General features: G+C 60.5%; 1 protein-coding gene across 1 annotated transcript in view; it reads right to left on the bottom strand.

Moving 5' to 3' along the window:
- MYO15A (myosin XVA) overlaps positions 1-23,063 on the bottom strand; it is a gene marked incomplete at its 5' end in the record, with an annotated part of 50,844 nt that overhangs the window by 3,494 nt on the left and 24,287 nt on the right. The window contains 35 exons of the mRNA XM_082603894.1: positions 294-434; positions 1,658-1,791; positions 2,055-2,188; positions 5,453-5,586; positions 6,313-6,473; positions 8,157-8,253; positions 8,593-8,670; positions 8,838-8,932; positions 10,026-10,156; positions 11,401-11,483; positions 11,715-11,788; positions 12,021-12,093; positions 12,449-12,521; positions 12,776-12,891; positions 13,394-13,572; positions 13,964-14,038; positions 14,118-14,229; positions 14,690-14,831; positions 15,908-16,026; positions 16,115-16,230; positions 16,514-16,589; positions 17,028-17,087; positions 17,262-17,383; positions 18,427-18,499; positions 18,638-18,743; positions 19,070-19,202; positions 19,294-19,474; positions 19,633-19,710; positions 19,783-19,850; positions 20,048-20,168; positions 20,669-20,763; positions 20,871-21,031; positions 21,259-21,447; positions 21,643-21,715; positions 22,015-22,196. Coding sequence (XP_082460020.1) covers positions 294-434; positions 1,658-1,791; positions 2,055-2,188; positions 5,453-5,586; positions 6,313-6,473; positions 8,157-8,253; positions 8,593-8,670; positions 8,838-8,932; positions 10,026-10,156; positions 11,401-11,483; positions 11,715-11,788; positions 12,021-12,093; positions 12,449-12,521; positions 12,776-12,891; positions 13,394-13,572; positions 13,964-14,038; positions 14,118-14,229; positions 14,690-14,831; positions 15,908-16,026; positions 16,115-16,230; positions 16,514-16,589; positions 17,028-17,087; positions 17,262-17,383; positions 18,427-18,499; positions 18,638-18,743; positions 19,070-19,202; positions 19,294-19,474; positions 19,633-19,710; positions 19,783-19,850; positions 20,048-20,168; positions 20,669-20,763; positions 20,871-21,031; positions 21,259-21,447; positions 21,643-21,715; positions 22,015-22,196 — 3,985 coding nt within the window. The remainder of the gene's footprint in view (positions 1-293; positions 435-1,657; positions 1,792-2,054; positions 2,189-5,452; positions 5,587-6,312; positions 6,474-8,156; positions 8,254-8,592; positions 8,671-8,837; positions 8,933-10,025; positions 10,157-11,400; positions 11,484-11,714; positions 11,789-12,020; positions 12,094-12,448; positions 12,522-12,775; positions 12,892-13,393; positions 13,573-13,963; positions 14,039-14,117; positions 14,230-14,689; positions 14,832-15,907; positions 16,027-16,114; positions 16,231-16,513; positions 16,590-17,027; positions 17,088-17,261; positions 17,384-18,426; positions 18,500-18,637; positions 18,744-19,069; positions 19,203-19,293; positions 19,475-19,632; positions 19,711-19,782; positions 19,851-20,047; positions 20,169-20,668; positions 20,764-20,870; positions 21,032-21,258; positions 21,448-21,642; positions 21,716-22,014; positions 22,197-23,063) is intronic.

Raw genomic sequence — 23,063 nt, 5'->3', positions numbered from 1 at the left:
CCTTCCCTGGCTATCTCCCCAATTCCCCATCAAACTCCTCACTATTCTGCAAACGACCTGGGGCTGCCCTTTCCCATGACCCCACCATCAAGATGCTTCTCTGGTAGACCACCCTCATGACCCACAGTTCTGTGAGGTGTTGGGTTAGCTCTGTCCCCTGCACTGGGCTGGATGCTCCCTGGGACACGGCCAGGACCTGACCCATCTTGGAGCCAGACCCAGAGAAAAGCCTGGCGAGTGGAATGAGGGAGTGGGGGGCCAGGTGACAAGCCCGGCTGCCAGGCAGGGCCCACCTGCTCCAGCTGCAGCTGCATGGTGCGCTGGGCCGCCACATCCCCCAGCGCGATCTCGACGTATGGGTAGCTGGAGCTGGCCGTGGGCCGCTGGGTCCTCGTCGACTGGATCTCCTTCAGGGAGAACTTCACCATCAGCTCCTGGGGGAAATGGGGGCAGACAGGCTTGGGGGTGCGACAGTCTCACCCAGCCTTACCCCACCCCTGGAGGTCAGATCCGCAGGTGGCGTGACAGCTCAGCTCAGTTCGAGTACTAGTTCCCCAGTGACTTGCTGTGTGACCCGGAGCAAGCTACTTTACCTCTCTGGACCTCAGTTTCTCACGTGAAATTATTTCAACAAATACTGACGCACGCACGTGCGGCATGCCAGGCACTGCTCTAAATGCTTGAGATCTAGGGATGCAGGAAATGCCAGTGGTGCCCTGACCTTCACATCAAGGCTGCTTCTTCACACCCGCCCCTCTAGATCTGGAGCTTTCTTTCCAGCCCCAGGAGCAAAAGCAGAGCTTCCCCACACAGGGGAAGCCAGAGTGATGAGAGTCAGCACCCCATCACAAACAACAGGACACAGCGGACAGACAACCCAGCTCCACGACCTGCACGATGGGGGGCATCCTCTAAGGGCCCTGTTCCCCGGTGGACCGAGCGCCAGTCCCCACAGCAGGAACCTGCTTGTTAACACGCCCCTCCCCAGGTGTATCCCCCAGGGTACAACCCTCCTCCTGGTCTCACTTCCTCGCTCCAGTGTTTCCACGTGAGCCACTTGCCCTGGAGCCCTCATCTCAGGGCCCACTCCCGGGGGAAGAACTAAGAATAGGGGTAGCAGATCCTTTTTGTCCTGGACTGAATTGTGTCCCTCAAATCCATATGCTGAAGCCCTGATCCAGCACCTCAGAATCTGGAGACAGACCTTTGAAGAGGGAAGGTTAGGGTGGGCTCCAATCCCACGGGACCACTGTGCTTATGAGAAGAGGAAATTGGGACACACAGACCCCAGGGATGTGCACAGAGAAAGGGCCATGTTAGGAAACGGGCAGGACGGCCATCTACAAACAAGGAGAGAGGCCTCAGAGGAAACCAACCCTGCGGGCACCTTGATCTTAGATGTCCACCGTCCAGAACCACCAGGAAAACAATTTCTGTTGCTGAAGCCCCGCCCCATCAGCCCCAGCAGACTAACACAGGCTTTGAGCCTTGGCCTGTGTTTCACCTCCTTTCACCTTGACAACAGCCCTGCATCCCAGGTGAGGCAGTGAGGCTCGGACAGGGAAGAAGCGTCGCCCAAGGTCACGCAGGTGTAAGCAGTGGAGCTGGACTTCCCATCCCCTGGGGGGAGGGGCGGGGCTGGGCTGAGGCCACTCACGTGGGTCTCGGTGCTGAGGAAGTTGAGGCCATTCTGGTTGACCGCAAGGATGCAGGGGGCGGGCACCGCACCGTTGCTGCAGCTCTGGACGAAGAAGAAGGAGGAGCCGAACATGGGCGAGGCGCTGAGGAGGCCTGGGGCGGGGGAGGGGCGGGCAGGTGAAGCCGGCGCCTCAGTGCCGCCCCCCCACCTGCTCAGGTGGCCTCTCCCGCCGGTCCAGCTAATGGCCTCAGGCCCCCCTCCTTCCCTGCTGGGGCCCCCAGCCTAGGTGGGGCCCTGGTGAGGACTTTAGAAAGCTGGCACCAAAAATGCCTCTGTACAAAGGCAAAGGTGCCTCCACCCCACCCTCCTCGACCAGGCCCCCACGGTTCCCTCCCCAGCCCGGACTTCTTCTCACCCAGAAACTGGGCGCGAGCCTGGTGGGGGCTGAGTGCCTGCATCTGCTGCCGGTGCTGGCCAAGCAGGCTGAGCCACGCCGAGCCGGCCACGGTGCGGTAGAGCTGGGCCGGGATGTACTCCTGGGCCTCGCGCCTGGCGTGCAAGGAAAAGCCGCACTGAGTGCCGATAGGCTTTACGCTAAACCTCCTGGACCCTACTCGCTGGGGAGTGAGGATGACTCAGTGCCTGGGCACACAGGAGGTGCTCAATAACCGCTGGCCAGTACCACTAGGCTCCCCGTTTGCAGAGGAGGGAACAGAGACTCTGAGAAGTTTACCAGCCAGTCCAAGGTCACACAGTGACCGGGCCAGGCCGAGGCTTGAACCCAAGGTGGGTTCGTCCTTTGTAGCCCCCGCCCCAGGGAGAAGCCCAGGCCAAAGGGGTGAGAAGCACACGCTGAGGGAAATATCAGGGCAGCAAAGCAACCACCAGTGGCTGGTCAGAGCCGGAGGGCACAGAGCACTGGGCCCACCAGGCCAGGCCTCCCCCGGACACATGATGGCTGCCCTGGGGCAGCCCTGTGTCTCAGGACATCTGAAAAATACCAACAAATACCGGTCCCGGCTGCCATGGGCTGCACACTGGGGAAGGGGGAATGTCAGGGGAACCCCCCAAAAGACCCTCCAGGCAATATCTTTCCTCTCTGCTCTGCTGGGCAAGAGCCTGGCATCTGACCCAGTCTTCCCAGGTCTGGATCCTGGTCCTACCACCTATTAGCTGGGGAAGCCATATCCCCTCTCTGGGCCTCGGTTTCCTCATCTGTAAAAGGAGTAAAGAAAGTGCGCGTGGGGACTTGCCTGGTGGCGCAGTGGTTAAGAATACGCCTGCCAATGCAAGGGACACGGGTTCGAGCCCTGCTCCAGGAATATCCCATATGCCGCGGAGCAACTAAGCCCATGTACCACAACTACTGAGCCTGCGTGCTACAACTACTGAAGCGCGTGCGCCTAGAGTCCGTGCTCCGCAACAAGAGAAGCCACCTCAATGAGAAGGCCGTGCACCGCAACCAAGAGTAGCCCCCGCTCGCCGCAACCAGAGAAAGCCCGCGCGCAGCAACAAAGACCCAATGCAACCAAAAATGAAATAAATAAATAAATAAATTTAAAAAATTAAAAAGTGCGGTTGGGGAGATTAGCTGAGACAATGTGTGCAGAGTGCCTTGCAAAGAGTAGGAATGCCACAACTGTCTTTCTCCGGGGCTGGGATGATACCTTTCTGTGTTTCCTGCACTTTCCCCTTAAAATGACAGCACAGAAAGAGAGTTGGGTGCTGAGCCCTTACAGTGTGCTGGGCACCGGGACATCCTCTGTCCACAGTCCACTGCCTTCCCTACGCTGGTTCACACCAGGGGCTCTCATAGTGTGGCCGAGGGTCTGGGAGGGCAACGCCGCTTCCTTAAGAACATGAGCGGTCATCTGTTCTCCCCTCTCGTTCCCTCACAAGTGCACGGTGGAGTCTGCCAGAGGCTATGTGACAAGTGAGATCACAACAGACTGACAGAGAGGCAGAGGCAGGCATCCAGCTGCCGTCTGTCATGCCAAATGGTACAGAGATTTGCAGAATGTCAAACAGTGCCGCTCTTCTCACTGGAGTTTTTGGGAAAATACACTTGTGTTTTCATAACTTATTTATATTAATGTGTAAGTTACCTTACACTATTTGTATTACAATTATCACATATACGCCTTTATATTAACACGGGGTGTCCTTATTTTTAATTACTTACTAAGTCAATATTTTAAATCGTTTCTCAGTTTTAATTTTTGTTTGTTTGTTTGATCTTAGTCCCCAACCAAGGATCAAACCTGTGTCCCCAGCAGTGGAAGCATGGAGTCTTAACCACTGGATGGCCAGGGAAGTACCTCAGTTTTAATTTTGAATAGTGTAAATATATCAATAGATAAAATGCACAGAAACAAAAGCCCTTTGCGGTCTTATTTTTAAGAGAGTAGGGGACTTCCCTGGTGGTGCAGTGGTTAAGAATCCGCCTGCCAACGCAGGGGACACAGGTTCAAGCCCTGGTTGGGGAAGATCCCACATGCCGCGGAGCAACTAAGCCCGTGTGCCACAACTACTGAGCCTGTGCGCCTAGAGCCCGTGCTCTGCAATAAGAGAAGCCACCGCAATGAGAAGCCCAGGCACTGCAATGAAGAGTAGCCCCTGCTCGCCGCAAATAGAGAAAGCCCGTGCGCAGCAACAAGAGACCCAATAAGGCTTCCCTGGTGGCGCAGTGGTTGAGAATCTGCCTGCTAATGCAGGGGACACGAGTTCGAGCCCTGGTCTGGGAAGATCCCACATGCTGTGGAGCAACTAGGCCCGTGAGCCACAACTACTGAGCCTGCGCGTCTGGAGCCTGTGCTCTGCAACGGGAAAGGCCGCGATAGTGAGAGGCCCACGCACCACGATGAAGAGTGGCCCCCACTTGCCACAACTAGAGAAAGCCCTCACACAGAAACTAAGACCCAACACAGCCAAAAATAAATAAATTAATTAATTAATTCAGGAGCCAGATTTAAAAAAAAAAAAGACCCAATGCAGCCGTAAATAAATAAATAAATAAATAAATAATTTTGTTTTAAAAAAAAAAAAGAGTAAAGAGGCCCAAAGATGGAAAGCCTGGATGACTGATGTCTTGCCTCTTCAAAAACATCAGTTTAAAGGCTGCCTGACGCCCCACAATTTGTTTTTTCAAATTTATTTATTTATTTATTATTTAGGCTGCAGTGGGTCTTAGTTGTGCCACGAGGGATCTTTTATTTTTTTTTTAATTTTATTTTTTTAATTAATTTATTTAGTTTTGGCTGTGTTGGGTCTTCGTTACTGCGCACGGGCTTTCTCTGGTTGCAGCGAGCGGAGGCTACTCTTGGTTGCAGTGCGCGGGCTTCTCATTGCGGTGGCTTCTCTTGTTGCGGAGCAGGGCCTCTAGGTGCATGGGTTTCAGTAGTTGTGGCACACAGGCTCAGTAGTTGTGGCTCGCGGGCTCTAGAGTGCAGGCTCAGCAGTTGTGACGCACGGGCTTAGTTGCTCCGCGGCATGTGGGATCTTCCCGGACCAGGGCTTGAACCCGTGACCCCTGCAGTGGCAGGAGGATTCTTAACCACTGCACCACCAGGGAAGTCCCCCCACAATTTTTTAAAGGAATTCCCTGTTGTCGGAGATTGTAGGCGACACCACAGTGAACGTTTCCATGGCCAAATCTTTCTGCAGGGCCATGTGTATTTCCTGGACCACAGGGTGTGCGTCCTGAAAGCTTTTTATCACTCAGTTTGCTCTGAGCTATTACTACCAGCTGGAAGCGACCTGTCGTGCCTGGAGGTGGGGTCCCAGCTGGACGGGCTAGGCTGGGTGGGTGCTCACGTGCTGGGCAGGTAGAAGTGGTCCTTGGCTCGGTGCTGCAGCGCGGCCAGCTTGGACACCTGCTGCAGCTGCTGCTCGCTGGGCTGGCCGGCCGGCATGCTGCTGAACAGGCCCTTCAGGTAATCGGGCAGCACCTGTGGGGGACGGGGTGATGCAGGTGAGGGTCCCGGCGGCCAGGCACTGGGCAGGCAACCGGGGAGGCGCAGACACAGACACTGAGTGGTTCCAGCCCCACTCACTTCCGGGGGAGGGTGGCCTGTCACTTCTCTGGGCTTCTGGGAGGAGTGACACATGACGGTGAGCTGAGAGGGCTGTAGCCGGGAAGCCACAGGACCCTGGGAAGCACTGGCACCCGCCTGCAGCATGCAGGACCCGGGGTCCCATTTCCACAAGTCCTCGGGCTGCCGCTGGCTGACCCGCAGGCACAAGAGCCCAGTGGCCGGATCTGGACTTGGAACGGCCGCAGCTTCGGCACCAGCTCCAGAGAAGCACGCGCTCTCTGTCCAAGCACATCCGCAAGTGTCAGCACAAGAGGAAGAACCAGGCTTTGTTAACCCCGCGACCCTGACTCAGACGACCAAGTCTCAAAGGGGAGGGGCAGCACCACGAAAATGACAAGGCCAGGCAAAGCCTTTCAGCGAGGGACAGGCCAAGTGCTCAGCGCGGGAGGAGAGCCAGAGGAAGGAGGACGGAGCAGCCTCCTGAAGGGGTGCCATCTGGGCAGCCTCGCCGGAAGACTCAGAAGAGCAGAGCCCACGCAGGGAGCAGACACCTCGGGGCCCGAATCATGAAGGCCTCAAACGCCAAGGCCCGGGGGAGCCCAGAAAGTTCCAGAGCCTCAGAGCAGCCCGCGCGCTGACCTGGTTGTAGTGCATGGTCACGTAGAGCTCATTCTCGAACTTGAGGGGCTGATCCCAGAGCACACGCCGGAACCACAGCGTGTAGCCACCATCCACCTGCTCCATCTCCGAGGCCACATCCAGGATGTAGGCGCGGCGGCTGAGCGGGCACACGTGCTGGCCTGTGGGGAGCCAGGGGCAGCTGGCTGGGGTACGAGTGGCAAGCCCCCTCCCCGCTCTGGGACACAGCATCCTCAGTAAAGGAGAGCACGTTTATGGGACAGGGTGCCTGTGTTTGTGGAAGTTGTAAACGCAAGCTACAGCCCATCTAGGTCTAGGGAAGTGCCCTGCATGGTGCTCAGAGAAAGCCTAGCCCCTTTCCAGAGGAGGGCTGGAGACAAGGAGGGGCACATGAGGCCTCAGGTCAGGAGGGTCAGTGGGTGCCTTTCTGCAGAGCTCCTTCAGGGGAGAACCCCCTGCCGGTCTCCTGGGGCAGGTGGGGAGGACAGTGGGGTCTGGCACTGAGCGGGTCTCAGCCTGTACAAGAGGCTTAAGTTTTCATTTCCTGAACTGACATTTCTGCTTCCCATCCCACACCTTCGGTAAAATTTTACCAAAGAGAGGGGGTGTGGCACGATGATAAAGTCCAGACTCTCGAGGCCAGACAGTCTGGGTTCAAATCCCAACTGTGTGACCCTGGGTAAGTCCTTTAATCTCTGTGGCAGGCTGAATAGCAGCCTGACCCCAAAGATGTCCCCGTCCTATTCCCCACCACCTGTGAATATGTACCTTCATGGCAAAGGGGACTTTGAAATGTGATTAAGGATCTTGAGATGGGGAGTTTATCGTGGGTACCCAAGTGGACCCAGTGTAGTCTCAAGGGTCCTTAAAGAAGGAAAGATTGGAACATGCTACGCTGCTGGCTTTGAAGATGAAGGAAGGGGTCGTGAGCCAAGGAATGTGGGCGCCTCTAGAAGCGGAAAAGGCTGGGAAAAAGACTCTTTCCCAGTCTCCAGAAGGAGTTAGCCCTGAGGACACTCTGGTTTCAGGACTTCTGACCTTCAAACCATATGATAATAAATGTGTGTTGTTTTAATCCAATGAGTATGTGCTGATTTGTTATGGCGGCAACAGGAGACTAATACAGTCTCTCTGGGCCTCAGTTTTCCCATCTGTAAATGGGAACAATAACTGTCTCATTTCATATGGTTGTGGTGGGGATTAAAGCAGGTTATAGGATGACATGCTCTCAGCAGTGCCTGGGACATAGCCTCTGCTCCATAAATTCAGTTATTGGGATCATTTTGTTACTACCTTCCCTTCCCCCTGTGTCTTGGCTGGACTCCGGGCAAGCAGGGCTGAGGATACATGGTTCGGAGCCGAGGCAGCAGCGGGAGAGCTGGTTGGAGGTGGATGGAACTGACAGGCTGGTGGCAGGAAGCAAGGCCACAGCCTACAGCAGGTGGGCTGTAGGGGGAAGGGGTTCGGCTGAACGGAGAAGGGCCAGGTGAGACCAAGGGTGGGGGCCCTTACGGCCACTATTAAGGCGTTAAGAAACAGGAAAAAGTACTTGCACTTGTGGGTCCAGGAGTCGCGTCCTATCAAGTCTCATCCTCCTTGAGGGCAGGGCCCACTGAGTGGCCCGAGGGGCAGAGGGAGGCATCAGGGGAGCCCTGTCTTCCAGGAACTCGTGATCTGACGGGCCAGGCAAGGTCACACAGAACGAAGCAGAGAGGGACAGACACGGGGCTGGGGGGGCTCAGGGCAGAGAGGTCCCTCTACCTGGGCCTAGGGGCTTCCTGGAGGAAGTGGCATCTGACCTGGGCCTTACAGTGACAGTGGTGCCGCACCCTCTGGCCACTCACCTCGGTTGGTGACAACAAAGATGACATACTCATCAAAGGCCTCGGGGCGGGTCAGAGCCATCTCAGCACAGATTTCCTCCACCACGTCCAGGGCCACCTGCGGCGAGGGAAGCGTGAGGCTGCACTGGCCTGGCGACCTCTGCCCCCAAGCCCACCCACACCCCCTGCGCAGAGGAGAGGATCCCTGAGGTCCCTGGGAGCCAGCCTCATGCAGGAAAGGGCACAGCTTTTGGAGTCTGAGAGACTCGGGTTCTGAGTTGGCCTGTCTCTTATTTGCAGTTTGATCCTGAGCTGGAGGTCCCACCTCCCCCAGGCTCAGGCTGCTCCTCTTGAGAGATAAATCCTGCCTAGTGGGGGAGCCTGGGGGGCTCAGCACCCTTGGGGGCCCACCCTGGAGGCTGGGGTCCCTGTCCGACGGAGACATCCCGTCACTTACGGTGCACGTTTTGATCTTGAGATGGCGCTCGAGGCCTCCAGGGAGAAGAAAGAGCTGCCTCTTGGAACTGCGGCCGGCCTGGGGTGAGGAGATTGGGGAGGTGGGAGAGGCCGGGCCGGGGTTCTGGGCCAGCTGCTGTCCCCTCCGCGGGGGTCCCCGACAGGGACCAGGCAGGGCCGGCGAGTGCACGTGACGGGGTCTCTGGGCCGGGCTGTCTCACTCACCCCAACCCCCGCAACGCTCACCAACATGGCCCGAAGCTCCATGCTGCCGGGGAGCTCCAGACGGCCACCGAAGCGCAGCGTTCTCTGCAGGTTCTGCTCACAGGCCTTAGCAATCCCTGCAGAAACGGGAGTCAGGGCCTGGCCCATGGTGGGCAGGGGAGAAAGGGGCTCCTCCGGCCCCAGCCCTGAGTCCATGGGGCGGGGGGTAGAAGGGTGGGGCCGTGTGTCTGCTCTCCCTTCAGCGGCTGAGGAGACAGTTCAGAGGGCAGTGATTTACCCAAGGTCAAGAGCCAGAGGGTAAGAGCTGGATCTGAACCCCATCCCATGCAGCGGAGGCCCGCACGCCTTGCTTATTATCCATGAGCCCCGCAGACAGCTGGTGACTCGGGGCTTGTCCCCTGCAGGCCGTGTGTGGCTAAGATGACGCGGCTGTGTGCAGCATCCCAGTGCAGAAGCCCCCACCCTCTGTTTCCCCACCACTCTGGGCTAAGCAGTGCCCTCGCCCTGCTCTGGGGAGGGGTCAAGAGGACTGGGCACACTCTGCCACCTTCCCTGGAGCTGAGTCTCTTCACCTCTGAGTCCAGGGAAGTCTGCTGTCTGAGTCAAAGAGGCAGCTTCAGAAGCAAAGAGAGTGAGGTCCCCGTCTCCTTCACGGCCGCCGGGGTAACCACAGGGGCCCTGGCCTCTCTCTTAGGGGGACCCAGGGGTTGCTCTGGGAGCTAGGCTGGGGCTAAGGATGAGGAGCAGCCCCTTTCCTCCAAAATCCAAGGGGAAAAGGCCAAGACCCTGCCACCAGCCTTGGCGCCCCCGCCTGAACCCTCTCAAGACCCTTGTTGATTCCCAAAGACCAGAGAAACAGGGCCTTGCTGCCTCCTCCGCCTCCACTCCCACATGCCACACGCCACATGTCCTCCTCTCCGGGCCTTCACCCCTGCTACTCAGCCTACCCAGAAATCCCTCCCACGTGCTCACGACCCAGAGCAACACTTCCTCTGGGAAGCCTTCCCTGATACGCCATCCTCCCCCCCATTACATCAGACAAACCATCGCATCCGCCCCTGTGGGACCTCCACAAACGTTTGGGGATAGACTGACGTTAGTAAACATTGCCTGGGCACCTGTGAAGGACCAGGCCCTTTGGCCAGCTGCCCGGCTGGTCCTCATGCAGACAAGCCCTTGGCCCTGATTCCCCGCCCGCTGGCCCCTCACCCTGGAAGGGCAGGCCCGGGGTCCGGCCCACGTCTTGGAGGAAGCGAACGAGGTGTGGCTGGAGGACTTCGGAGCAGCTGCGGTAGGCAGCCACGATGTACAGCAGCCTCCAGCCTCGCTGGCAGCTGTCCCTGCGAGGACACACATGGGGCTACGTTGCAGGTGGCCGCCGCACTTCGGTGCCACGCCAGGAGTCTCTCCCGCTCTCAGGCGGCTCATCTTCTGAGGAGGCTCCTCCTCCCTGCCCACTGAGAGCAGGGCCTGCGGGCCCAGAGCCATGCAGAAGCTGTGTTCTATTGAGAATCCAGGTGGGAGGTAGGGAAGGCAGAGGACGAGCCCCCCCCACGCCCGGCCAAAGACAAGCCTTCCCCGGGGGCATCTCTCTGGGTGACGGTCTCTGAAAGAGGGCCGGGGGACCCTGTGCAGAGCTGGTGGCGGGTAAGGCTGGGTGGGAGGGGCAGGAGGACGTGCTGAGTGGCTCTGAAATTCCTGGGGGATGCGAGCAAGTGGACAGGAGGGTGGTGGCACACGCTTTGGGTCCCCACTGTGTGCTGGTTGTATGCAGGACACAGAAGCTCACCTTTGTGCTGCCCTGGTGTGAGGGTTTCATTGTGGGGACCTCCGGCGTCTAGGGACAGAACTTGGGCTTCCTTTGGGAAACCACCCACCCCTCCCCAGTCCCTGTGGTTTGGAGATGGGTATCAGAGCCAGGACCGGCCAACTAGAACACTGCAGCCCCCGGCCACGGTGACTGGTTAAGGGATGGGTGTGGGAGCCAGATCTGGCCAATTAGAGTTCAGCCTCCCTCTGGCTATGGTGATTGGTTTGGGGACAGGCACATGACCCAGGTCTAGCCAATCAGAGCTCTGTATCGTCCAACCGTTGTGGTTGGCTCAGGGATGGGTATGGGACCAATAAGACCGGATTTGGGAATTTTTGCTGCAAATATTGGGTCAGTCTTGCTTTCCCTGGGATTGCTGAGCTGGGAAATGTTTCTCTCCAATCTGTGGGATATGTTGCTTGGGAATGATATCAACACAGAGGAAAGCAGGGCCAAGACATAGAGAAGAACTGCTTCCTGATGACACTTGGATCCAGCTGTGCCTGAAGACCTATGTTAGACTTTTCAGTTACCTGAACCCTCTTTTGCTTAAACTAGATTTAATTGGGTTTCTGTCACTTGCAACCAAGAACCTGGACTCACACATTATCATCACATTTTCCAGATAAGGAAACTGAAGCTTAGAGACAAGAAAGGGCTTGTCCCAGACCAAGCATGCTCTATGAAGTGAGGGAGAGACAGGGGGAGAGACTCCGGAAGCTGACCTGGCCCCTCCTGAAGCATGGATGCACTGGGGGAGGGGAAGACACTCACGGCTTGGTGCTGGTGTTGTCTGTGATCTGCTTCACAACTTGGCAGTAACACTCGTCCCGCATGACCTCATGGTCCCTGCACAGCTGTAGGAGGGCGGGCCAGGTCACAGGTCACACGCCCAGCACATAGGAACAGGCTGGGCACTTGGAGATGGGCCTGGTGCCCCTTCCCCAGACCCCTCCCCACCAGTGGGATGCATTCCTCTTTGGGCCACATGAGAGCTTCCCACCCCAAAGTCCTGCTACTCTGGTTGATAAATGGGGAAACTGAGCCACTGGGCAGGCAGGGGAGCACCAGCAGTCGGCTGGACTGACCTTCAGGAGGGTGCAAAGCACGTCCAGTTCACTCTGGCCCTTCAGCGAGGCATCCCCCATGAACCGCATCACAGCTGGAGGAAACACCTGTCCCACTCGGGCCACCAGACCCCCAGCTGCCTGCCCACCTTGGGGACCCTGGGGTTGGATGCCTCCCCGGGAGGCTGTGGCCAGAGGAGGAGGGGGAGGCTCCTCCTCTCTGCAGGGGCCCCACATCTGAGTTGAGAGAAGGGGTGGTGGTGAGCAGGGGTCACAGTGCGGGGTCCCACCTGGCCCAGAGCCCTGGCTGCAGTCCCACCCCCACACCTAGAAACATGTCTGTGGCCATCTTGTTGAGGCTGCTGTCGCTGAGCTCAATGAGGGAGTCCTGGAGCGGGGTCTGTGGGGAGAGGTGCTGGGTCACCAGGGGCCGGGGTCTTGATGGGAGGGGCTAGGTCGGGAGGGGGCGGGGTCTTAATGGGAAGGGCTGTCATGGGGGCGGGGTCTGTGATGGGAGGACTGGGTCAGGAGGGGGAGGAGGGGAGGGCCACGTGGTGCCTCCTCTTACAACAGGAGGGTCCACACCACCAAAAGGCAGCGGGGACGCCACTAGGGAAGACACCGCCCCTGGGAGGAACGCGGGCCCTCGGGGTGCTGAGTGCTTGGGTCCCACTGGGGACAAGGCTGTTTGGCCCACGGGCCTGGGAGGGGGCTCTTGTACCACCATTTTACAGAGGGTGCCTGGGGCTAGACACCTTGGTGAAGCAAAGCATGTCCTCCAAGGTTCTGGACTCCCGACCCTCCTTGGATTTCGGCCTGAGGCCGTCCCTGCAACAGGAAGCGGACACTACTGACCAGTCTTGCCTCCGAGCTTTGGCTACACCCCCTTCCCACCTGGAGTGTGTTTGACTCCGTGTCAGCCCACCGGGCAGCAAAGCTCCCGAAGTGGAGGCTGCAGGTGGGCCTCACCCCTCAAGGTTTCTCATCCCCGCCCAGAACTGGGGCCTCCCGCTTGGGCGGCTGCAAGAAGTCCCAGAGGGACCCTCCCCAGGGTGGGGATGCAGCGTGGGGCCACCACTCACTGGGGTCTCCTCTGAGGGTCTCGGAAATACTTCTGGGCAAACTCGAGCATTGTGTACGGTGGGAGAGCCAGGCCGTCCTCCCCACAGTCGGCGGAGCCAGCCCTGACTGGGGGACCCTGCAAGAGAGCCGGCCGCCGCACCCCGCCCTGTCAGAGTGGACCCAATGCCACCCCCGGCTGACTGTGCCCAGACCCTCTCTTGTGGGCCCACTGCCTCCCCAGTTGCCTGGTCTGGCTGACCCTTGCCCCTCACTGCTTTCTCTCTCCCCACCCTGGCAAGCTCTGTGCCACGGGACTGGACCTGCCCCCCTCACCTGGCCCCACCCCGGCCCAGGTGGACTTCGCCTGCTGGCCGGCTCAGGCTGGTCCTGCCCCAGTGGCCTGGTCACAACTCTTCTGCTGACCCCCACCCACCCTACCCCACTGGCCACGCCTCCAGCCATCTCTGGTCACGTTGCGGGGGGGTCACATCCCAATAGGTCATATGTCTGGCTAGCTCAACCAGGCTGCCGGGCCCCAGGATGGCCTGCTCTTGGCTGAGTCCCTCCCCTCAACCTCCACAGTCAGGCTGACCCCCTTGCTGTGTCCGCCCTTCGGCCCAGCCCCGGGCAGCTCTCACCTCCCTCCTGCGGCCCACCTCCCGGGCAGCAGCAGTGGAGGCCACGGCAGCGGCCACGGCGGCAGCGCGGCCCCGGCCCGGCTCTGCAGGCAGCTGCAGAAAGTCGGGGGCAGCCGCAGGCTGCACCAGCTCAGAAGGGAAGCGGCCCACACGCCCATGGATGGTCCCAAATCGCCAACCTAGGGGGCGGGAAGGGCTCTGAGCAGCGGGAGGGTCTCATCTGGGGAGCAGGGGGGCCCAGGGATACAGAGCTCGTGCGGGAGGTATGTCACGGGGCCATTCATAGAGGAGGACGCAGGCTCTGGGAAGGGAAGGCATTCCCTCCGCAGGAGCTGCAGAGAGCAGAATGCAGCGCTTGTGGACCCTCGGGCCACATACATGGAAACGCTAATGTCCAGGAGACCCTTCAGCCAGATATGCGGGCAGAGGCCTGGGCTGCATGGCCGCCTTAGGAGCTGCAGCCAGGCCAGACCCTTTGGGACCCCAGAACCCAGAATCGTGCATCCGCTCTGTTTGGGGTTTCTAGGTCTGGCAGCTTTGGCAGCTGAAGGAGGGTCCCAGGGTACCTACCGAAGTCAGGACCTCGACGCCGCAGCTCCTCCAGGTACACGACCTTCTTGCCGACCACACAGCCAGCACTGTAGCCTGAGGGCCGGACCTATGTCAGCCGTGCCCACCCACCCCCGCCTCCCCCGCCGTGCCCACCCCTCCCCGTGGCGCTGACCCATTCGAGGTGGCTCCAGGGGCTGCAGGTGGATGATGTCGCCCTTGTGGAAGGCCAGCAGCGCTGGGTCCTCAGGCAGGAAGTTCCTCACAGCAACCACGTAGTCCGAGTCCTGGGTCAGCCAGGGGCTGGGTGAGGGCTGCAGTCTCATCCCCCTCCTCCCGGAGGCCAGGAGCCACTCCCCTGCCCCTCACACAGGATGTCACCGCACTGGCCCAGGCCTCACCCCCTCCACCCCTCCTGAAGCCTCCCCACTGAGGCCAGGTGCCTGGCCTGGGGGCTGCCTGGTGTGGAGGGAGCATGTGGGTGGATGCCCCCACTGCAGTGGGCAGCGGCAAGCAATGCAGTCCTTGCAGGAGGATGAGCAATGCAGCTGCCATGGAGCCCAGAGGCATTAGTAAAGGACTTTGAAGGAGCGGGAAGAGGGGAACGGGCATCCCGGCTGGAAGGCACAGCCCGTGCAAGAGCCTACGGACACAGTTGCTGACGCACACATGCGTCCATGCTTCCCAGGCACGAGCCCCGGTCTGGGCCCTCAGCCCTGCTGGGGGCACCTGTAGGAGGTCCCTGACCTTCTTCAGCTCCAGGATGAAGTCGTCCACCAGGGTCTTGACCTGGTGAGCTCGGGCTGAGAAGAGAATGACCTTCTCGCTGGCCAAGTTGAACTCCAGCATGTTCTGGGAGGGGATGGTCACAAACAGGATATCTGCAAAGCTGGAGGATGGGAAGGTGGCATGAGGGTAGGAGCCCGCAGCTAGAGGGATGCCCTCCACCCCCCGTCCTGCTCCTTCTGCCCCTGCCGGCCTCCCCTCCCCTCCTGTCCGCAGCTCTACTGTGCTGCCCACACCCTGTGAATCCACAACCTTCCAGCCCTCCCCACATCGTGCCTTTTATTTTTTTGCCTCATGATCCCACCTCCCAGATTTTGCCCACACAAATCTATCTCTTTCACTCCTTGAGCAAACTCTCCAGCTCCTGAAGCAAGGAGCCTGCACCTAACCGGTGAGTGAGGCTCCCCCGTTCTCTGGTATAAAGGACAAGCGGGCTGCTAGGAGGGAGGAGTCCGAGGACTCAGGAAGGTCTCACGCCGAAGCACCCTTTCCCTTCCGAGCTGCGTCTGCATCTGGCTGTTCACACGGTCGCCCCCGTTGCACAGCGAGCTCTTTGAGGGCCAGGCTGCGGCGTGGACGGAGATGGGGATGGGGCAGTGGCTCCCAGCTCCCCACTTCTTGGCTGTGGGACCCGAGACAAGCAACACCTCTCTATGAGCCTGTTTCCCTGATTGAAGGGCTTTGGCACAGAGCCATGCATATCGTAGGCACAGTCGCCCCTCGGTATCCGAGGGGGACTGGTTCCAGGGCCCTTCGAGGGCACCAAAACCCACGGATGCTCAAGTCTCTCCTATAAAATGGTCTGATATTTTCATATAACCTATGCACATCCTGTGTACTTTAAACCACCTCCAGATTACTTTTTTTTTTCTTTTCAGATTACTCCCAACACCTAATTCAATGTAAAGGCTGTGTAGATAGTCATAAAAGCAAAGTAGACGTTATGTGAATAATTGCTGGTGAGTGGCAAATTCAAGCTTTGCTTTTTTGGAACTTTCTGAAATTTCTTTTCTGAATATTTTCCATCCGCGGTTGGTTGAATCTGTGGATGTGAAGCCTGCGGATATGGAGGGCCAACCGTACTCAGTCACTGGCTGTGAAGCAAGCCGGTGAGGAAGCGCTGGTGCCAGCCCATGTCCAGCATCCGGCCAGCCCCATTCCCGCCCGCCTGCCAGTCACCTGTATGTGCGCAGGACCCGAAGCGGCCCACCGGCCTCGTGGCTGCCCTTGACCACGCGCAGGAGTTTGATGCCCGTGTGGGACACAGCTAGTATCTGCACGCCGGTGCCCACGCTGCCCTGAAGTGGGGACAAGTGGCACGTGAGGCTCTTCCGGCCTCATCCCTGGAGCCCCGGGGTGGGCAGGGGGCGGGCAGGGGGCTCGCACCGTGGCAGGGAAGAGGCGCGAGAAATAGACCTCCCAGCTGTCGCGTGCAATGCTGACCACGGCCCGCTTCACACTCTCTGTCACCAAGGGCCTTTGTGTGTCCAGCTGCTTCTGGGCTAAGGGACACAGGTCGGGTCAGGACTGACCCACATGGCATGGGGGGAGGCTGACCCTCAGCAAGGAGGTGTCAGTCTGTTGTGTTCCCAGTGTCCATACTGGGAAACTGATGTCCACAGACAGACAGGGACAGCCGAGGCCACAGCCAGTCAGGCAGAGCCCAACCCAGACCTGCGGCCGGGCTGTGGGAGAGGCCAGGAGCAGAGCGAGGAGGGTTGGCGGGGCGGGGTCTAGCTGGCTGCCCCATCGACATCTTTCCCTCCCCCTGGCCCCCCACGGTACCAAACAGGGCTTTCATCTGGAGCCTCTCCTCCGCAGAGATGCGCAGGCAGGCCTCGGAGAGCGTGTCGTGCAGGATCTGTGGGACGAGTGTGACGCGGGCAGCCCGTGGGGCTCCCCCGACCGGGAGCCCACACTGGACTGTTTTAGGATGACTGGGAATGTGGCAGGGGTGCCTTTACGCAACAGTGGGGTCATCTGTGTAAATCAGGTCCCACTTCCGAGGACCCTCTCCCTTCTCCTCACCTCCACCCTCCCCAAGCCCTAGTTTCCTCATCTGTATGGTGGGGCTTGGGTTGGACCCCAGGCCCCGTGTAGCTCAAACCAGCTGTGAGTCTGGTTAGGTGGGACAGTGGGCTCTTCGACCCTGTCTACAGTGGGGGACTTGGCAGAACAGCTTCCCCTCCTCACTGTGGTCGAGGACCCCAAATCCAAGGAGGGGGATTTGCAGACGACTAGGCTACGCGTCCCGTGCCCTGCCTAGTCCACGAGGCATTCAGGAAGGAGAGGCCCTCACCTGGCGGAACAGCAGGTCCAGCTGCACAGGGTGGCTGTAGCTGTCCTTGGGGTAGAACACCTGTGGGGGCGGGGTTTCCGTGAGGACCTTCTGGAGGCCCCTCCCCCGCTGCAGCCCCACTCGCTCGCACCAGCCGCGCTCTGACCCTGACCCTGGCTCAGCTCTGCCCTGACCCAGTCTCCCGCCCCTCTCGGGCCCCTCGGCCCCCATCCAGCCCCAGCCGGGCTCCGACACCTCTTTGCGCAGGAAGATCTGCCAGGGGGCATCCTGGTAGCCGTAGAAGTCGGGGCTGAGGAGGCGGTGCAGCCTTGTCTGCACGGGGTCCTCGGCCGGCTCCAGGGACCGTGAGGACAGCACTGCAGGGGCGGGAGCGGGCTGGGGCAGACAGGCCTCCTGGCCCGTGGCGTAGACACACCTGATCACGCGGGCACACGTGCACACTCACACAGCCCAGCCCTCCTCCCCGCACAAGGAGACCCGGCGCCTGCAGGCCCAGCCAGGGGCCGGGGGGCCCGGGAGCAGGACAGACAGGCCGCTGCCTGGAGGCCAGGCCCCAGCAGGTGTGGGCGGAACAGACAGTTCAGAAAGGACAGAGCTCTCAGTGCCGGGAGCTGGGGTGGAAATAAAAACGGTGACTTAGGGAAGTCTGGGGGCTGGTCTGTGAGGGGCGTTCGGTCTGGGCGGTCGGGCAGACCTCTCTGAGGAGGTGACACTTGAGACCTGAATGATGAAGAGGTGCCGGGCATGCAAAGATCTTCCGGGAAGAGCATTCTAGGCAGAGGAAACAGCAAGGACAAGGGCCCTGAGTCAGGAGTGAGCTTGGTGTGTGCCAGAAACAGTGAGGAACGGAGTGTCTGAGGGGGGAGCAGGAGGAGGTGGGATTGGGGAGGTGGGCAGGTCATGCTGTGTCACGTAGGCCACAGTGAGGAGTCTGGAGTTTATCCCAGGAGCCACAGGAGCGTTGTTGGCAGGGCGTGACGCGAACCGACTGATCTCTGTTAAGATGGCTGTGGCTGCCGTGAGGCAGGGGATGCAGAGGTTAGGGCTCCAGCTGTGATGCCAGGAGGCCTGGGTTTCTATCCCTGATCTGATACTTTGGAGCTGTGTGATCTTGGGCAAGTCACTTAACCTCTCTGTGCCTGTCTCCCCACCTGTAACATCTAGAGGCACAAATGGTACTGTGTTGAAGGGTCTTAGTGAAGATTTAGTGAAGTCAGAGTGGGCCTGGCCTGAAATCAGTGTTAAGTGCTGATGCAATTACACAGACATCCATACTGTAGGTCCACACGGGTCCAGGGACACGGACACACCTGCCACCGTCACACAGACCAAGTCTCACCTGTGTTCACACTTGGACACCTGCCCTCAGGCCCCTCCCTCCCTCCCTCCTGGCCCTCACCTGGAGTGGGCCCCACGGATGGCCTTGGTGTGCTGGTCACTGGCTTCACCAGGGCTACGGCCTCTCTGGGGACCTGTCCCTGCCCCAAAGACAGCGCTCAGGGGGGAGCAGCAAGGCCACAGCTTCTAGGGGCAGCTGGTTTCTGAGGCTCCCCCAGAGGCCCCACTTTGTCCTTTGTTCCACCTGGGCCCAGCCAGACCCTGCCCCTCACCTGGGCGCCAGATGACGCCGCTGCATGGCTCATCTGCCCCCTCAGGATCATCAGGGCCTCCTCGTGGGGGTCCGGCCGCTTCACGAACACCCTCCCGCCGTCCTTCCTGGTGGGTGGGACACTGAGTCTCCTCTTCCCAGCCACATAATCCTACAATAGGGAACTTTTTCCTCCACCCCCATCACTATAAACGAGGACCAAGAGAGGACCAGAGGCGGGTGTGGGGTCACACAGCACACCCTAGAGAGCGGTCCTGGCCTCCCTCTGCCCGGGTGGCTCATCTGGACCACCTGTGTGAACAGACTCACTCCCTAAAAGTTGCTGGGCGGGGGACACTGCGAACCCAGCGGACGGGCACATGGGTGGCGGCCGCGCAGGCCCGTGGGGAGGCCGCCGTCTGGACGGCCAGAGGGCTGGGGAGGCCAGGCTGACCTGAAGGCCTCGGGCCGGCCTCCCCGGGGCGGCTGCTGGTGCTGCCTGACGATGTCCTTGATCTGCTGCGTGGGCTGCGGGAAGTGCTCCGAGTTGAGGGTCGAGGACCGGACCAGCTCTAGGCCGGGCGAAGCTGCGGCAGGGGCGTGGGGGCACAGGTGAGACTGCCCTCCCAGCCCTGCCCTGGGAAGTGGGAGGCCCCCTGGCTGGGAGAGGACACTTACTGGATTCTGGAGGCGCCCGGCCCTGAGCTAGAATGGGGGCAGCAACGGGCTTGGTGGGGGGCCTCGGGGCCTTGACCAGAGGAGCGGGAGCCACAGGCTTTGGAGCGGAGCGCAAGAGCACGGGCTTGGCCGGGAGTCCAGTGCCTACGAACTTCGGCCGGGCCTCTGGCGCTAGGGGTTTCTGTGGAGAGCGGGATGTGGGGTGGACTTCCCGGGACACATCAGTCTGCTCTCAGGGACCCCACGTCTGCCCAAGAGAGATTGAGGGGGGCTCCTGGCTCAGAGAGGTGCAGCGATGCCCCAGGGCACCACAGCACTCACCTGGGGAACCAGGCTCACCTCTGGGGGTGATGGCCTTGGGCTGGGACTCAGGGGCTGCTGCTGGAGCGCCATGGCCTGCAGGGTCATCTCCCGGGCCTGGGGAGAGTAGCGGTGGTGAGCGGGCAGGCCCAGGCTCCGCTCCCCGCAGCCCCCAACCCCGGCACTCACCAGCAGCACAGCCTGCTTGTGGATGAAGGCTTGCTGCAGGGCCAACGTGGAGGCGTCCAGGCCTGGAACTGGGGGGGCCGTGTCAGGGGACATGGATCCAGAGGCTCGGGAGATGGGGGGGATTCCCTACCATGCCTGCCCCTCCTCCGCCGGCTCAACCTCCCCCCACGGCCGAGGCTGCCTCTGTTCTAGGGCCAAAGCGGCCCTAAGAACCGAGGGGCTCCACCCTGCCCGACCCTGGAACCGACCGGGGGCAGGCACTGACTTAGCTTTGGCTTTGGCTCTGGAGGTCTCCGGGGGCTGCCTTTGCTGCTGCTACTGCCATCTCCACCAGGCTGGCCTCCCCCTTTCATGCGGTAGGCAATGGCTGTTGGCTTCTCCAGGTCCTGGGAGCAGGAGCAGGTGGCTCAAGTGACTGCCCCAGTGCCATACTCCCCAGGTTCCAAGGCAACAGGCACCTGACACCACCACTGCCTGCATCCCGGGGGCCTCCCACCGGCCAGCATCTGCTGTGTGCCCGGCCTCTGCCCACACAGCACCCCGGTCAGGCCTCCAGCAACCTTGCGAGCCCCAAACCACCCCTTTCACAGGGGAGCAAACTGAGGCTCAAAGGGGCTGCGCCCTGCTCAGGGCTTCACATTATGCCTTGGACGGGCTCCTGGGAGTTCCCAGAGTGAGCAAGGGTGCCCAGGGGCCGCTCCCAGGGTGTCCTGGACCCCCAGCTGTGGGTCCTTCTGAGCACCTCTAGCTGTTAGGACACCCTCATACTTTGCCTGACCCCCAGCAGAGATCCAGAGGGGACACGCCACCCCATGACCCTGGCTGAGAGAGGCTCCTGTGTGCACACGCTGTGCTGTGGTCTGCAAATGCCCTGCTGCGTCCCTACCGCATCCCCGTAGGACAGCACGGGGTCGAAGAGGCTATCCAGGTAGCAGTCCAGTCCTCTGTGGGGCACAGCGGGCTCCCCAAGGCTGTCTGAGTCTGGCGGGGTTGGAGGACACAAAAGTCAAGTTCTTTTCTCCTGCTGATGACCACTCCCAGCTCCCAGGCTCCCTCCCCACCAGAGACAGCGGCCACTGCTGGTTGACCTTGGTGGGTCACTGTCCCTCTCTGGGCCTCAATCTCCTCATTTGTACCGTCCTCATTGTGGCTGCAGTACCCATCGGAGTTGGCCACGACGGGCACATGCCCCGGGGGCTGGGGCCTAGTGGGCGCATCCTCGTCCGAGTCCCAGCTGTTTCCAAACACCCTGTGGGGACGGAGAACACAGAGCAGCTGACCCCCCAGAGACCCAGAGCCCTCCCAGAACCCCCGTTCTCTCCTGCGCCCCGGAACTGGCTGACTCTCTCCCTTTAAAGGCAGGGCCCTTTGGTGAGCCCCACCTCCGTGAGGACCTCTAAGCTTAAGTTCAGAATGCAGTCCCCCACCACCAGCATCCGGGAGGGGGAGCCTTGTGCCAGGAGAGGCCATCTCTACCTGGGACCTCCCCTGCCAGCCGTGGGCCCCTCTGCACCCACGATGAAGTAGGCTTTCCGTCGCGGGAACTCCCTGAGTAGCTCGAGGTCCGACACCAGATCTAGCACGTAGTCGTGGCCGGCCAGCTCTGCCCACTGGACCCCCTTCTTCATAGCCACCGTCCAGCCCCGCCAGCTGTCGGCCAGCCCCCTGGAGACAGCACGCGAAGGGCTGGGAGTAAGGAACAGAGCCAAGAGGTACCAGCGGGGGAGACCCTGGGATGGGAGCCAGACATCACTCATGCCGGAGTGGACCCTCCGGGGCTGGGGGCCTGACCTCTCGCCCCTCCCTTCCTCCTTCCAAGGTGCACAGGGGTGCACTGGGTGGGGCATTCCAGGAGCCCACCTGTGCCTCAGAATGTCTCCAGCCACCTCTTCCCCCGTACTCCAGGAGTGCACTGGGCAGGAGAACTGGTCACCTGGGCAGCAGCAGGTGCAGGGCTCAGCCCGGAGCATCTGCGGGCCAGTCCTGCCGCCCCCACTCGCTCTCGTCCTGGACCCTGAATTTGCATCTCACGGCCCTGGCTCCCCTCCCCGCTTCCAGGTCCAGCCCCCGTGTGCCCACACACACTGACCTCTCTCCAGGGCTACATCCCGCAGGCCCCTCCCCAGCGCCTCCTAACCCCAGGCTACTGGCGCCTGCTGAATCCGGCTGCCCCGCCATGGGGCAGGGGCGGGGGTGCGGGGAGCAGCACCATGCAGGGAGAGGGCAGCTCACCGTTGAAGCAGCCCACGTCCAGCGCCATTCCGGCCTTCTCCTGGGTTGCTGTCCACTCGAGCTGGGTCGGAGGGAAGGTGCGGGCAGCGCCAGAACCCTGCTGTTGGGCCTGGCCCATGGCCTGCATGAGGCGATGTTGACACACAGCCTGGAAGCCATTCCGCCCATAGTCAGACACAAACCTGGTGGGTAGGAGTTGGTGCGAGGATGAGGAGGGACACGAGGCTGGCTGGGAGTGGGGGAAGACCCCGAGGCTGGCCGGAGTGGGGGAAGACCCCGAGGCTAGTCAGAGGGCCCAGGCCGGCCCAGAGCTCTGAAAGTGGTCTACAAATGATCTCGGGCAGCCCAGAGTTCCTGGGCTAAGTGGAAAGTGTCCAGGCCAGAGGTCCAAGGACGGCCAAAGAGGTTCCAGGTTGGCCCACCTAAGCTTGTTGGAGCAAAATGTCACTGCCAGGATAGGGTCTGCAGGGGGTGTGGGCAAAGACCTGGCCTCTGGGGACTCCCTCCGTTCCCTCACCAGGCCACCCCGGGCGGTCATCGGCCCTCTCTGAGCCTGCTTCCAAGTTCACAGAGACGGCCGTGAGGGTTCAACCTGACCCAGGACCAGCCAGCCTGATCCCTATCAGTGGCGGGCACTCCTTGTGCCGGGCTCCCTGCCCACTCCCCACCGCTGGCAGCCTGGCCAGGAGCACCAGAGGAGCAGGCAGACAGCAGCTACCGGAGGGAAGCTAGAGCCGTGCCCACGGGAAGCCCAGCAGGCAGGTAGTGGCCCTGCCCCCGGCACAGATTTCCAGAGCTGGCCAAGGGAGCTGCCCCTACTGCACAAGGCTCCGGGGAGCTCTGCACGCTCTGTAGTTCACAGCTACCCTGTGAGGTGGGTCCTGTTACCATCCCCAATTTCCAGGTAAGGAATGAGGCTCAGAGACGGGCAGTGACTTGGCCCCAGTCACACAGCAAGTAAGTGTCAGAACTAGGATGCTGCCCAGGGCCTGCTTGCAAATCATTCTTATCACCCAGCACGGTGACATCAATATCACCATCATCTTATC

Source organism: Mesoplodon mirus (assembly GCF_964341445.2).
Source record: "Mesoplodon mirus genome assembly, chromosome: 18".
In the NCBI taxonomy this organism is placed as follows: domain Eukaryota; kingdom Metazoa; phylum Chordata; class Mammalia; order Artiodactyla; family Ziphiidae; genus Mesoplodon; species Mesoplodon mirus.
Note: the sequence above shows the minus strand (reverse complement) of the source record. Positions and strands in the feature narration are given on the sequence as shown.